The following is a 15,019-nucleotide window of genomic DNA, read 5'->3' as shown; positions in this document are numbered from 1 at the left end:
GTCCGCTAGCAGTGTGAAAACAATGAGTAGGTTTCGATATATATATATATATATATATATCCCGCCTACAACCTCAATTTAATAGGGAAGACATGTGCTGAAATAAAAACACCTATAAAATTCACATACATCATCACAAGTATTACAAAGGCAAACCACAACCTCATTTTAATGAGTTGGAGGTGAAGGTCCAAGTGGATGAACCACCCCAAGTTCATCTATAATTCTACCAAACTAGCAAAAGACTGATCTTTTACTACAAAAGTCAAAGTCAACTACGTTCCACACACTCCATTCTTACGGAATCAGTATACCTTCTCTGTAGCTTGTGATTCTTAGTAGTAAAGAGAACCTGAAAGAGTTAAGGGAAAACAAAATCGTTATCTTCACTTCAGAGAAAGATTAAGCTCACTTTAGGGCACTAGCATACCTTGCCACCAGTCACCTCTGTCAGCAGTGCGTGTGTTATTCGAGTCATCTCCTTCATGCACTCTAAACTGGTGGAATATTATTGAATCATAAGAATCTTGAATCTTGGATTTCGAAGTAGAGAAAAAGACATTGTGAGCATACTTTTTCTGGAGTTATTGATGTTTGAGAGGAAGATGAACTCGTGTAGAAATCTCTGGCGCCATAATTCACGGATAGTAAATAGGGCGGCTCCATGTATTCATTGGCGTAGACTGGTTTCGCATCTTTGCAATGCATGCTTTGAGCTTTAGTTGGACTCTCTGAAAAAGTTCACATTTGTATCAGGTTTTCTGAATTATGATTGTTCATTCTGTGGAGATACAGAAGTTAACACCAGAAGAAAAGTTTCAAACTGAAAATTCACATTTATATTATGGTTTCTCTGAATTTTAATAACATCCAGTAGGAAATTACTAAATATAAAGTTAGCCAAACATAAGTGCTTTTCACCCTTGCACAGAACAACATTATAAACTAATAAGCAAGTATTTGCTTAGTTGTAGATGATTAATCATATGGAAATGCCAAGATCTGAATTAATTGAACTATTTTTCTAAAATATCATCCAGAAGGAAATTACCAAGCTGTGTAGATATAGTGTTAGCCAAACAGAAATGCTTTTCGCCCTCGAGCAGAACAAGATTATAAACTAATAGCAAGGATTTGCTTAGAAGTACCAAGTTTTGAATTAATTGAATATTTTTCTAGAAAAGGGGGAGAATTCAAGGGTATACAAGAGGATCCCCTTGAACTACAAGCAATTGATCTAACTTGTTTAGATGACAAAAACAAGGTTTACATGCATTATTCACTGATGCAGCTTATCATTGAAAGGAGCACCAGTGATTCTTTAGAGAACAAGCTCAAATTTACGGTATCAGTAATGTTTTGAATCTTTTTTCTATGTGTTTTTCATGTGAGGGACAAGTAGAGGGGATTCAAGCAGAGCATATTAGTAGGAGTACAGCCAAGAACCTGTAGTTGCGATCTGAGCAATTGCAATGCGACCTTCATTTCTCTGTTTGTTCAAAGTCCAGCACAAATCTGAATGTGATAAATCCTTCGCGATCACCTGAGATAGCAGCAGCATAAATCCATCCCCGCATTAATCAAATCACCAAAAAGCAACAAAGATCCATCTTTTCATATCATTAACGAAGTAAACTGGCACCAGAAGCGCATCAATAATCTCCCCTAAAAAATTCCCTTTTTTAACGGAAGATAGGAGGAAGAATTGAGGGAAAAAGATGAACACTACCTGGGAAGCCGGAGGGAAGACGGTACTAAAATAGCCAGGCGAAGCCGCCGAGGTCCTGGTCGCGGGATTCGAAATCTCATCCGCGATCGCCGGAAAACGAGGAGGCGTGCTGTTCTTCCCCTCCATCCCCCCAAACTCTCTTTGTTTGCTCTCGCCGAATCCTCGATCCAACCGATCACCGACAGCTGATGTGGGTTCTGGATGTGGACAATGGCGAAGGAAAGGGGAAATTAAATAAGCGAATAGAATGGGCGGGGGAGGGACACGTGAAAGGCAGAGAGGACTTACAAGGCGGCGACTAGTATTCGGCCCCTTCGCTGCTGCTGTGTCGTCTCCTCCTCTCCTCTTCGTCCTCCTCCTTCACAAGTGTCGCCATTGAAACGTATCTCGCTTTCTCTCTCTTCCCTCCTTCAAAAAGCTTCCCAAGATCGAGTCTTCGGATGTTGATGGAGCCCGGAAGAGTTAAATTCTCCAGAATTCTGGTCGAATTTAGAATTTCTTCTCGCCTTCTTCCTACGTTCTTCCCTCTTTCCTCGAATCCCAAATCCTGGATCTCTCTCTCTCTCTCTCCGCTAATATATTGCAGTTTAAATTAATTAGAGGATATTTCAATTTACCTTCTAAAAGTATTAATCGTTTATCTTCACTTCTCATACGTTATAAAATATCATATTTACCCCTGAATTTTTAAAGTTCATTTATATTTTTACAATTTTTAAAAGTAATAATTCTAATTTTTCAGTTATGAGAACTTTTATATTCTTGAAGGAGTGAAATTTTAAGAACTCGGAGGGCGAGTTGGTATTTTGCAAACTACGGTTGGGCAAACTGAAACTGTTCACGTTTCGTTCGCTAATCGCCAGCTCCGCCGGGTGATGCCGACAGCGGTGGGCCCCACCATATCCGTCGAAGCGGGTCCCGCAGCGCCAAGTCCGCATGCGGATAAAAACCGCCACAACTTCCTCGATTCCTGACAATGGTGGCGTATGGCCCACAGGAATTCACTACAGGGCCCTGCCTAAATTACTCGTAACTATACCCGGAATCCTTTTCCGTTGATCTATCTGCTAACGGCGATCCTTGATCGATCAGGAGGAAACGTATGGTTAGCATTAGTATTCAAAATCGATCACAAAAGAAATTGGACTTTGGGTGTAATAAATATTCTTACAATTAATTAAATTAAAATAACAAGTTTTGTCGACTTTTGGTTTTATTTTTTTTCTAAAAAGATACTAATTTTTATTCTAATTTAGTGAAATAAATATTACTATAAAGATTATTCCTTATCTATTACAAGTAATATTCTTAAAAATAAATTATATATATTTTTTACTCTTCTCTTATTTTTTGAATGCCCCTTTTACTCCCAGCGTGGATGAAGAAATAAATTTTAAAAAAAATCAAAGAAAATGATAAAAATGAAAAAGAAAATCTTCTTAGTCATTCAAACAAATCGGCGTGCTAGTGGTCGATCATGAGCACCACCTCAAGGCCTAACCTTTGAGATCGTGTCTCATGAATAATTGAGTTGGTATTCAAATGATAGATTATCATATAAAAATATAAATTTAATATTCAGAGGAGCAATCTCTTCCATCTAAAAAATTACTCCGTCATCAAAATTTATCTACTTTTTAGTGTCTTGGACGAAGATGAAGAGGCATATGAAATGACCACATTATCGGTTGCCATGATCATGATCATGATCATGATTACGAATTCATCACCCAGTCTTGATGGTTAATGGGATCATCAGAAGCACAAAAATGAAAAAGAAAAAGAATTATTCTATCTATTTTTTAGATAAAAAGAAACTAAAATGAATTTATAAAATAAATTTAAAATCCATCAATGTATTAGTTTTTTAATAAATAAAAGAAAGTATCTCAACTTATAAATATAGAATATAAGTTTTTCATGAATAATTATTGTATAATTTTATTTTCTATGAAATAAAAAAGTTAACTAGAAAAAGAGTTTGGATTAGGAAGAGAACAAGATAAGGGTCTGAATGAATGAAGCCAAATAAGATGAACATTAAAGTATAGATGGCATATATCCATACACTTGTGGGATACCACAAGGTCATTATCCTTATCTAACTCTATGACTATGACTATGACTAGTCACCTTCTTGTCTAGTCAACCTTGTGGTGCATTAACCCTAAAGACAAAAAAATATTGTTGTGTTCTACCTAAAACAGGATAAGGAGGATATAAATGTGTGTGCCCTGCATGAGGAATCAATGATGCACCCTACAAGAGCAAGGAAGAGGACACTTGTGTAAAATTAAGCTCATGAACCAAAAGTCAAATCATCCAATTGAATGAATGAATGATGCTCAAGGGCTTTGGTGTGATCATAAATAATAAGAGTTTGGAGAAATAGTTCAGTCGTAGGGTATTTTTTTAGTTTTCTAAATATTTGGATTGAGTCTTAGTCTGGATGAATTAATGAAAGAATTTTTTTTAATAAACGGTTGATCTAAAAAATATTAAATTGATTGATGATTTATTATGAATACTTCTTGATTTATATTAGTAGCCATTAGGAAATTTTCGTAGGTTCAGATCGATCATCTTGAGATTAGTCAGCATAAACTCGATACATGGTGCCAATTAAAAAAATTTAATGAATGGTGTGATGGATTTCCTAATCAATAAGGATTTGAATCACACTCAAAGGCATATTACATACGAGGAGTTCAAATTATTTATGATATTGGCTCATCTATCATGACTCTTTTAAACTTAATTAAAAAAAATTAAAATTCATCAAAATTAATTTAAATCAATCAAAATCACTTTAAAATAATTATAGAATCTATTATGTAGCTGTTATATATAATTCTACAATAGTTTTATATTAGGTCTTACACATTATAATAGTTATATATAGTTATATAGTAACTTTTATATATTCTAACAGTTACCACTAACTATTATAATAATGTCAAAAATAATGAATAATGTGTAATACTCGGTAACAACTACAATGTTGAAATAAGAAATATTTTTTGATTAAAATATCTATGAAGTGTCCTTTTATTTTAATTTTTATTTTAATTTTTATTTTTTTAAAAAAGATACATCTTTAGGATGATTTGCACCATTTAAGAGGCCATTTTGATTTTTATCCATTTAAATTTATTTATTTATAACATAATCTCAATTTCTATTAAAAGGGCCTTTTATAAAAGGCCCCTTGATTGGAATCGCATTGATGACCTCATCTTTTGCTTTGTCTTTTGATGTGTTTGATGGATAGAGGTGCCAATTGTAGTTGAAGAATTAGAATTAACTTTTTTTTTTTTGAGAAAGTTGTGGTGTAGTATAGAGTTGACATTCACAAACTTATTCACCAACTTATCTACTTAAAAGTTAAAAAAAAAAATAAGATGAATATTCTCTTTTGCTCTTTTAAAGTTTAATGAATTCGTTAGGACCATTGACGTTGTTAGAGGGGGTGAATAATGATTTATTTCATTTGTTGTGTGCTTGTCGATAACTTGTTAGCACAATAGAAAATTTATGAAACAAACACAAGTACATAACATTTAATTTTATGTGATTTGGAACTCTCGATTTCTATTGGCTTAGAATGCTAATGATAATACCACTATTCTTTCTAGAAAAATATCTTACAATAACCTACTTGTACTAGCACTATAGGCAAGAGACATATTCCAATTGTATGTTGGATAGATGTGTCAATTGTAGTTAAAGAATTTGAATTAACTTTACTTGCAAGAAAGTTGTGGAGTATTATAGAGTTGACTCATCAACTTGGTGGAATTCAACTATATCTATTCAGTATATTCACCAACATACTGACTCATCTACTTAAAAGATTCAAGAAAGAAACAAGATGAATATTCTCTTTTGCTTTTGAAAGTCTAATGAATATGTTAGGACCAGGACCGTTGATGTCGCTATAGCGAGTGAATAATTGATTCACTTCATTTATTGCATGCTCGTCTGTAACTTGTTAATGTAGCGAAAATATATGAAACAAACATAAAATAAAACACAAGTACACAACACCTTGATTTGATATGGTTTGAAATCCTCGCGACCTAAAGTCCTTGCGATAGTATCATTATTCTTTCTCCTTGTCGGACAGCTTCCGGAGATGAAAAAATTAACCTCTTGCGATAACCTATTATTACAAGCACTACATGCAAGAATACAATAATCACTCGTCGAGTACCCTTAAGAATACACTCGTCGAGTACTTTGTTTATTGTGTAAGTATCACACTGTGTGCAAGCCTCAATGTCTATTGCATTTAGTTCTACTGTTTAGGGTTCAGGATGAAGGGTTTAGGGAAAATAAGGTGACGTTTGGTTTATGGGTTTGGGAATGAGGGAATTGATTCATTCCCAAACTTTGTGTTTGGTTGATGGGAATGGAATCAAGATTTTGGAATGAAACCCAAAAACTTGGGTATGGATGAAACTCACCCCCTCCCTTGGGTTTTGATGGAATAAGAATGTGAATTAAGTTTTAGACAAAAATACCCTTAGTATATTTATTCAATTTTTTTTAATTTCACACTCTATCTCCTTGTTCTCTCTCATAATATTTTCTTTCTCCTTATTTTATCATCACACTTTCTCTCTCAACACACTTTCTCTCTCCTCATTCTCTCTCATCGTACATTCTCTAACATTTTCTCTCTATATTCTCTCTCATCATACACTCTCTCTCCTCATTTTCTCTCTCTTCCATCACACTTTCTCTCCCATTACAGACTTTCTCTCTCAACACACTTTCTCTCTCCTCATTCTCTCTCATCACACATTCTCTAACATTTTCTCTCTATATTCTCTCCCATCATACACTCTCTCTCCTCATTTTCTCTCTCTTCCATCACACTTTCTCTCCCATTACACACTTTCTCCTTATTTTTTCATCATACTTTATCTCTCATCGTACTTTCTCTCTCCTCAATCTCTCTTAGCATACTCTCTCTCTTCATTTTCTCTTATCATAGTTTCTCTCTCTTCATTTTCTCTCATCACACTCTCTCTTTATTTTATCTAATCACACTTTCTCTCTTATCATACTTTCTCTCTTCCCAGTCTCTCATTTTCTCTCATCACACTTTCTCTCTCTTTATTTTTCCCATCACTCTTCTCTCTCAACCCAATTTCTCTCTCTTCATACTTTCTCTCTCCTCACTTTTTCATTTTCTCTCATAATACTTTCTCTCTTTTCATTTTTTCCATCACACCGTCTCTCTCAGCATATTTTCTCTCTCCTCAATCTCTCATTTTCTCTCATCATGCTTTCTCTCTCTTCATTTTTTCCATCACTCTTTCTCTCTCAGCATACTCTCTCTCCTCAGTCTCTCATTTTCTTTCATCATACTTTCTCTCTCTTCATTTTTTTCTCATCACGCTTTATCTCTCAACCTACTTTCTCTCTCATCATACTTTCTCTTTTCTCACTCTTTAATTTTCTCTCATAATACTTTATCTCTCTTCATTTTTTCTCATCACTCTTTCTCTCTCAACACACTCTCTCTCATCATACTTTTTCTTTTCTCAATCTCTCCTATCATACACTCTCTCCTCATTTTATCTCATCATACTTTCTCTCTCTTCATTTTTCCCAACAAGTTTTCTCTCCCATCACACTTTCTCTCTCATCATATGTTTATCTCACATTCAACTTTCTCTCCCATCTAATTTTTTCTCTTATTTTCCTGTAAGGGTAAAAAAAAAAATTTAGGTTCATTCCGATTGAAAATATTTAACTAACCAAATATCATTTTTAAGAATGATACCCAAGCTCATATCCATTCTCATTCCATAATACTATGATACTCATTCTCATTCCGATTCCTAGGAGAGAACCAAACGACCCCTAAGTATTCATCCTTAAAGTCCAATGATGATTGCGAGAGCGACAAAAGTAGCATTCATTGTCTAAGCTCAATCATGGCAATCAGAGTGAATTGGAGGAGAAAAGCTCACAAATTGAGTTGATAATTGTGCTTTAGCTTTACATGTTTCTCAAAGTCTTTACATGTTGCTAATGGTGGTTTAGCATCTTGTAATCCAAACTGCACAACTTTGTTGCACATTATTTCTTCAATTCCGTCGATACAGCAGCTTATTTTGTTAGACACCAAAGCAATATCATGCTTTTGGCTCTCCGGGCTTGTGTGCCAAAGCATTCCATAAGCGGATCGCAGCAATCTCTCCTTGGAGATAGTATTTTCACTCAGGGAATCTTCCGGTGTAGCGAATATGGTCGAGCGTTCGGCGAAGCCCGTACTTAGTAACAGCCACATTGGCAGCTCTAAAGCCCCCTCCATAGGCACTGGAGGTGTCGTGCGCGATTTGGTGCATGAAGAACCGACCAAGATTTTTCTCCATTTCAGACTTTGCTCCTTTCTTCGATGGTTGCATCGAAGAGGACGAGGACGATGAAGCGTAGCTGGATGTAGATGGCATGCTTGGCATAATCTCCGATTCGAGCCACATATGGGAGAGAACCTGACAGATGCCTTCTTCCACCACAGGGCTTAAGTTACGATATCCTGACAAAAAAAAGGAATTAGAAGAAATCAACACCAAGCAAAATCGAAAGGGACAATCAGACAGAACAGTGTATGAGGGAGGAGGAAACCAAATAGAGTTGTTGAGTTGAATCTCGTAGAAAATGAACAATATAGAAGTGAAACAATTAGTCCAAAAACAAGAACACTGAAATAGAGGTTTAAAATAATACGAAGACAGCAATGCCTTCCATGCTTCATTACGCTAGATCTCACTAACGTCGATAAAAGGTTGAGGAGATCACGAAATTAGAAACCATAAATCAATCTTCAGTTATCCTACTCCCATCAGAAGGAACATTGAAAATGCTAAAATTATCGATCATTTGGCATCGAACACTGAATAATTGCAATCTGAAGTTGAAAAAAATATACCTTTAAGACGTAACCAACCGTGCATTAATTCATGAGCAAGGATGGAACCTGTTAAGAGTCTGCATTTAGAATTACAAGGATAAAGAATATCAGCATATTTGAAAAGTTTTGCCAAATTAAATGAATAATGCAACTAACTGAACTTTTATATTCAACTCAAATTTCGCAAATTTCTGTTCTCTATTGCACGAGGATGTGATAGTTAATTGACATGCACATTCAAAGGGTAAGGAAACAAATATCTCAGCATATAAGCAAACTATTATGATAGAAACACATAAGAAATAGAAAACAAGTACTTGCATAATCAAAGCAAATGGTACTGGGATCAGGCTGACCTAGGAAGGCCATATAGAACGAGAATTGCAGTGACTTCACATTTCCGTGTCAACTTTTGTGGGTAAGTCTGCATGTCCTTAACTTTGTTTCCCCCAATTTTTGGTCTTTTGAGTATCTGTATTAGGTAATAGTAGGGCTTAGACTTCGATATAATCTAGTTACTTAAAAGGGAAGGAGATCACTTACACTGCTAACAGTCTGCTCCTCTGAAAGACATAAGCCTCTTGTTTCAGGCATGTGATGATGACCCTATTAAAAGAAGAGATCGGCAAACTATCAAAAACTCCAAGATATGGAAGCAAAGTCAAAGCATCTAAAGGAAGCATACCTCTTTCTCCCCTTCTATGGCTTCATTGAGTGCCTGCCTTTCGACCAAAAGCATTGGAATTTGTTGATCTATCCTCATGTTCATTCCTTCATAATAATCTCTGATTGAGTGGTAGAGAGGTTGGCAATCACCAGTGTCCATGATAGCAGAATCAAGACATTCCAAGCACAAGCTACGGCCTTCACCCAGAGAGATGTATCTCGTACTTCGTGACTTCAGTATACAAACAAGGATATTTAAAATATTAGAAATGAAGGATCAAGGATGTTCTAGATCTCAACAAGCAATTCTTCTGTTCTCGACATCAATTTTCATGTGAAACACAAGGAAATTTGAACAATAAATAAATGTCTTCCATACCTCCATTCTCTCGCAACTACAACATCGAGGTGTGCGGTCATGTTCATGGGTAGGACAATACTTTTGACCCCAAAAGGGGTGAGCTCTATACTCAATTAAACCAGCCCTATTTACTGGGATCTATGCGGAAAGAATACACAAAATCAATTTTCACTAAAGAATAGCATGTTTTAGATCAATTTCTGTATAAAAATAAGGAAATTCTTAAGCAAAAGGAATGCTAATTGGCGAAAGTGACCTTAAGCCATTGGCTAATGCAACTTTTTAGCAAACATATTATGTGTTAGATTAGCTGCTGCAGATTCTCAGCAACATATTACCAATGATAGAAGTAAAACTGTAAAAGTATCACTCAGAAGTCCATATTAATTTAGGGATTCTGACAACAAAAAATGTTTGTAGTTGACTATAATTGGACTATAACTTGTTAATGCTGTTACCTAGAGAAATTCGAAATTGATGGTTTTCACAACAACAAACAGGTGATATCTAGTAGATCAATAGTCCCTTGTATAGGAGCAACAAATAGAAAACTCAAATACCAATAGTAGAAGTACTAACTAAAAGCATAAGTTGATTCTGAAGAAAAATAATGTATCTACGGATTATTGGTATTAAAACCAAGTTAATCTTGTTATTTATAGAAAACTAATAATGGTTTATCAGTGGAGGAACAGTTCATTGTATAGCATACGTTGGAGCAAAATATATCACCTAAGCTGACAAATAATGCTTGTACTTGGAGAAAGAAAGCTTGATCGTCATAATCCAAATTGAAATATTCTACACTCTCGTAGAGACAGATTTTAGCAAAGATTTATACATAATGATAAATAACAAGATATAGGAGAGAAAGCTCTTACAAATTCATGGCAGACGTCACATTTGGGGTGATGCAACTCCTTATAGCACGACTTGTGGTATGGATTAATTCCGGACAATGAAAACTAAAAGAAACACCATGTTTGAGATCAGCTTCACACAACATTTACTTGGAAGATGTATGGGTCTTATATATAGTGTTGACAATTCCTACACAAATGGAGAATGCTTTTTTTATACTAAAGAATAAACTTGAAATACCTCACTCTCACATATTAGCTGATGACAAGCACAACATCTAAAACATTGTGGATGCCAAAAGGTTTCCATGCAACTTAAGTATTGTCCATAGCCTATTTCACAGTGACAGGCTCCACAAATTCTGCAAGACGCAATTTATTAGCATCGTGGATTAGTCATAAGTTGTCACAGAATACCATATTAACTTGACACTACAAAGAATAACAGGATCAAACCTCTGTCCTCTTGGCAAAAACTTTACAGGTTGATATGAAGTCATGCTCAGGCTATCTTTGACCCTTGTGTCCACATTTTCATGACCCTTGTGTCCTGCAGCTATACAAATAGGTTCCTGTGTCAAACTTATCAAGTAATCTAACTCTAAAAACACAGACGGGGAAATTCAATAAACATTAATCTGAAGCCAAGGAGCTAATCACATAAATCAAATAAAATTTTGAACAACTTGATTTTTAAACCATCACCTAGTCAAACTTACCATTAGGTTTCTTGGCATCTTCTGCAAGAGAGAGTGCAATAGCACGATCCAAATCTTCATTTTCAGCTTTGGATTGATCATCCTGGTAAGAGCTTGTGCAAAAGAATTTGATGAAACCATATAGAAATAATGGGCATCTTATCAAATCAAAATAACTATTTCTAAAATTTGATAAACCGTGTATATGGAGATATATTAGAAATTGGGTTAACAAGAAATTTGGAAACCATGTAATATTTACCACTGGTTTAACTGGTCTATGCAACAGGTTCTCTCCCCCCATTACATGTGGGTGGCGCCCATTTGATACTCTGAAACCTGAACCTTTGAAAAGCTTGGAGAGCCACCTCATGAAGCAAGACCTTCTCTCGGCACATGGAGTTGTATGTCCTGATAGGCGATAACATTTGAAATGATATGTATGGTCACCATGAAATTTGTGTCATACAAAGAAGATATTATAATTTGAAATTTGATACAACTTAAAAGGACATAAATATCCCAAATTGTATTCTTATAGAATAAAAAGTAATAAATTAACATAATTTAATAAATTAACTCTATTAGTATCGAGTCTATATATAATTCTTTCATCATATGTTTGTGTCTATTTGGTGTACATCATTATATGACAGCTAATTGAGCTATTGAATCATGCTTTGAAGAACACCAGCTAGCATATAAATAAAACATTTTGCCTGTGCAGTCATGTTAGTCTTAATTTTAATTCTCTGCTGCATTCTTCAGCAGTACCATAACCAATCAACTTCAATAGAAGGCATTCTCAAGTTATTCCTCTCTAAAGCCAACGTAAAGCAATTATTTGTTCTTGTTATGGGCATGTGAATAGAACTAGGTTCACAGGCGATTGGGCTTCAGTTTGGGCTCAAAAGTTGGATAAATGACCTTAATTCCACCTTAGAAGCCAACATGGCTGGATTGCAAGAAGAAGAGGTGGTTAGCAAGGGAGGCGAATGTTGGTGTCTTGTGGCTAGATGCACAAACTAGAGAGATAGTAAGATAGATAGAGAGGGAGAAGGAAAGGGAGAGGGAGAAAGAGTTAAAGAACATGACTTTGTTTAGTTCACATGATACCATTAGGGTGTTTTCACTCCTTTTAAAGAGTTTCTTTTCAACTTATTCAATTCAATTAAGATATGTCTGCTAATTAATTCTCCCTATTTTTGCTGACTCATAGATATATTTCTTTGTCAAGTTGGTGGCTATTGTTCCACTTAGATTTTTTCTTCCATGTGGTCCAATTACCTCTATTATCATTTTTAGCCTTTGCAAGATTATGCTTTCGTCAAGCACCAAGTTAGCAAACATTTGTTTTTGCAAGATTATGCTTTCGTCAAGCACCAAGTTAGCAAACATTTGTTTTACTTCTACTTCATCTTCTTACAAGGCTTTTGTTGGCAACAGCCCTCCTAGAACTTAGAGAAGGTGATTCTTTAAGGGGCTTCGGTTCATGCTCATAGCTTTCATCGTTGTTGAGTGCCTTTCAACTTGTTGTTCGTGTGTTGTAAATTCTAGGCTCATGATATCAAAGTTCACAAAGACAAGATTAGGCATGCTTAATAATCTAGTCCCTAGCAAGATATAAAATTTTGTTAGGGGAAGAATAAGAATATCAACTTTTATACCTTCTACTCCCTAGCAATAGGTGAACCCCTAAGAGAACCCTAATCCCTTGAAGTCATCCTCCATTAGTGATCACTACAATAAAATTAAGCTTCTCATCTCGGTCGAACATTAATTTGGTGACTAGTTGTTTGTTGATAAAGGTATGTGTGCTTTCTAAGTCAAAGGTGATTGAAATGGAGTTCAAGCGAATGGTGATTGGCACTTGCATTGATTGAGATTGAGAAACCCCTAGGTTGACAATTAGTGAATAGTAAAGATGATTTTCTAGGCTCTCATCTACTCAGTCTGACATGAAAAAAACGCTTGCACTTGTGGCTAGATGAATGGTTCATCACAGTAGAAATAAAGGCGTCTTGCACATTGTTTAGCCATCTTAGTGATGGTCAACTGGTGACAAGAGAAAGAAAGAGAGAAACAAGGAGAGATAGTTAACAAGAAGATAACTTTTAGTGAGTTTCCATTATACCATTAATGGTATTTCTTTCTTTTATAGAGTTTCTTCATAACTTATTCAATTCAGTTATGATACTTTTGCTAACTGATTTTTGCTTTGTCAAGTTGGTTGCTCTAGGATTAATTCCTCTTTGATCTTTTCTTCCATGCAGTCCAAGTACCTACCATAGCATTCTTCTTCTTGTTATCTAAAGTAAATTTTTGTAGCTGGTAATGGAGGAAAGTAACACCATCACATTACCATCAGGCTATGGATGAAACTAATAAATGCAACAAATTATCCAAACCATACAAGCATTGTGTAATAAAATAGCTATATCCGAGCTACACTACATGAATAAAGCAATTTCATTGGTTCCAAGGATTATCAAGAAAAAGATCACAACTTGGCTCACCTAATTTGATTACAAAAAGTAAAATTGCCATTAAAGATAAAAGATTGACGTCGAGATATCAATAATTTGGGCATCTCAAATGCTACATAGGTTTTTCATTCTTTCAGAGATAGTAATCCATGTTATTGCTCAAACCATCGTTCATTGACTCCAAAAAATACAATCAACTGCTAAAGCACTAAGAGGATAGCTTCCACTTGGTAATCCTACAGGTTCTCACGACAGACAGGGAATGTGATGCTGCCACAATTCTCATATTAGACCAGAAGAATTAATGCTCATGTATCGGTTCCTAGTGACATTCACATCAAATAAAAAGGCTCACCAAGAGCCAAGCGTCCAGTGTGTCAAAATGACAACTACATCATATTTTGACGATAGGCAGCATTCTAAAAAAGGGCACAATTTTGGACAGAATCTTACTGATCTCAAAATTTAATTACTTTGTTGAGCGGCAACATTCTAAAAAAAGGCGCAGTTTTGGACAGAAGTTTACTGCTAGTCGGGGAAAAAAACTCTGTCGATTCACCTCGTCCAACCGGAAAACAGATTTAATTCAAACAAAACCAAGAAAACCATCCATGAAGAGTTGGAGAAACTAAAAGATTACCTTGAAACTGAGGCGGCCGGGAGAGATAGCTGGAGTTGGAGGAAGCCATCGGGGCGAGAAAGGGATGAGGAAAAGGGGCCTTTGGGGGCAGGGGGGAGCGAGAGAGAAAGTCGAGGATAGAAAAGGGAAGCGATGAGGAGGGAATAAAGCAGGGTGGGGGATGGCGCTGTAAAGGAAGCAAGGGATTGAGGTAGCGAAGAGGAGGGTGGCAGACCAACGATAAGGCATCTCCAAAAGCTTCCGCTCCTATATATAATACGCCGCGGAAAAGTAATTGTTTAAGGCGACGAGGGAGGGCGGTGGTGGTGGAATCGCCGAATCGGGGCGGCGGCGGCTGAGGAGGATGACGTGAGAAAGACGGGAGAGCTAGAGAGGGAAAAGGAGATTCTCTTCTTTACAAGAGAGACCAGACCATTTCTACTCTTTCTTTATAGTTTCAAACCGGACCGGACGGTTCAATATAATTTAAAATAAAATCGAACCGAATAAAAGGAAAAAAGGAAATTTTTATTTTTATTTTTATTTTAAAATTATAAAAATATCTATTATTTTTATGGCATTGTAAATTATATATATATATATATATATATAATTTATTATTATACATAAAAAATTATTATATCAAAATAGTGTTTATTAATTTGGTAAAAA

The 15,019-nt window shown here is 35.6% G+C and overlaps 2 protein-coding genes across 5 annotated transcripts; both read right to left on the bottom strand.

Moving 5' to 3' along the window:
• Nucleotides 1–98: 98 nt before the first annotated feature.
• On the bottom strand, nt 99–2,300 carry LOC122056678. Of its 2 annotated transcripts, none has more exons than XR_006133354.1 (6): nt 2,018–2,300; nt 1,730–1,926; nt 1,447–1,543; nt 574–731; nt 431–492; nt 99–352 (listed from the first exon to the last, which is right to left on the bottom strand). XR_006133354.1 is itself a non-coding variant. In XM_042618739.1 (6 exons), the coding sequence occupies exons 2-6, from the start codon at nt 1,853–1,855 to the stop codon at nt 336–338; spliced, it is 465 nt and encodes a 154-aa protein (XP_042474673.1). In that variant the 5' UTR covers nt 1,856–1,926; nt 2,018–2,298; the 3' UTR covers nt 99–335. The 2 variants fall into 2 exon arrangements, 1 of the variants encoding a protein (XP_042474673.1); XM_042618739.1 differs by having other exon boundaries at nt 431–497; nt 2,018–2,298.
• Nucleotides 2,301–7,694: 5,394 nt separating this feature from the next.
• LOC122056677 (protein DA1-related 2-like) lies at nt 7,695–14,756 on the bottom strand. 3 transcript variants are annotated; one of them, XM_042618737.1, is made up of 12 exons: nt 14,369–14,755; nt 11,505–11,653; nt 11,264–11,345; nt 11,001–11,100; nt 10,786–10,906; nt 10,566–10,649; nt 9,703–9,822; nt 9,343–9,555; nt 9,201–9,263; nt 9,014–9,129; nt 8,676–8,734; nt 7,695–8,282 (listed from the first exon to the last, which is right to left on the bottom strand). In XM_042618737.1, the coding sequence occupies exons 1-12, from the start codon at nt 14,415–14,417 to the stop codon at nt 7,960–7,962; spliced, it is 1,479 nt and encodes a 492-aa protein (XP_042474671.1). In that variant the 5' UTR covers nt 14,418–14,755; the 3' UTR covers nt 7,695–7,959. The 3 variants fall into 3 exon arrangements, with proteins under 3 accessions (XP_042474671.1, XP_042474672.1, XP_042474670.1); XM_042618738.1 differs by having other exon boundaries at nt 11,001–11,094; XM_042618736.1 differs by having other exon boundaries at nt 11,264–11,653; nt 14,369–14,756.
• Between the last annotated feature and the right edge of the window lie 263 nt (nt 14,757–15,019).

This window comes from Zingiber officinale, chromosome 3B, assembly GCF_018446385.1.
Source record: "Zingiber officinale cultivar Zhangliang chromosome 3B, Zo_v1.1, whole genome shotgun sequence".
Classification (NCBI taxonomy): Eukaryota; Viridiplantae; Streptophyta; class Magnoliopsida; order Zingiberales; family Zingiberaceae; genus Zingiber; species Zingiber officinale.
The sequence above is the reverse complement of the archived record's forward strand: the minus strand, read 5'-3'. Positions and strand labels throughout refer to the sequence as shown.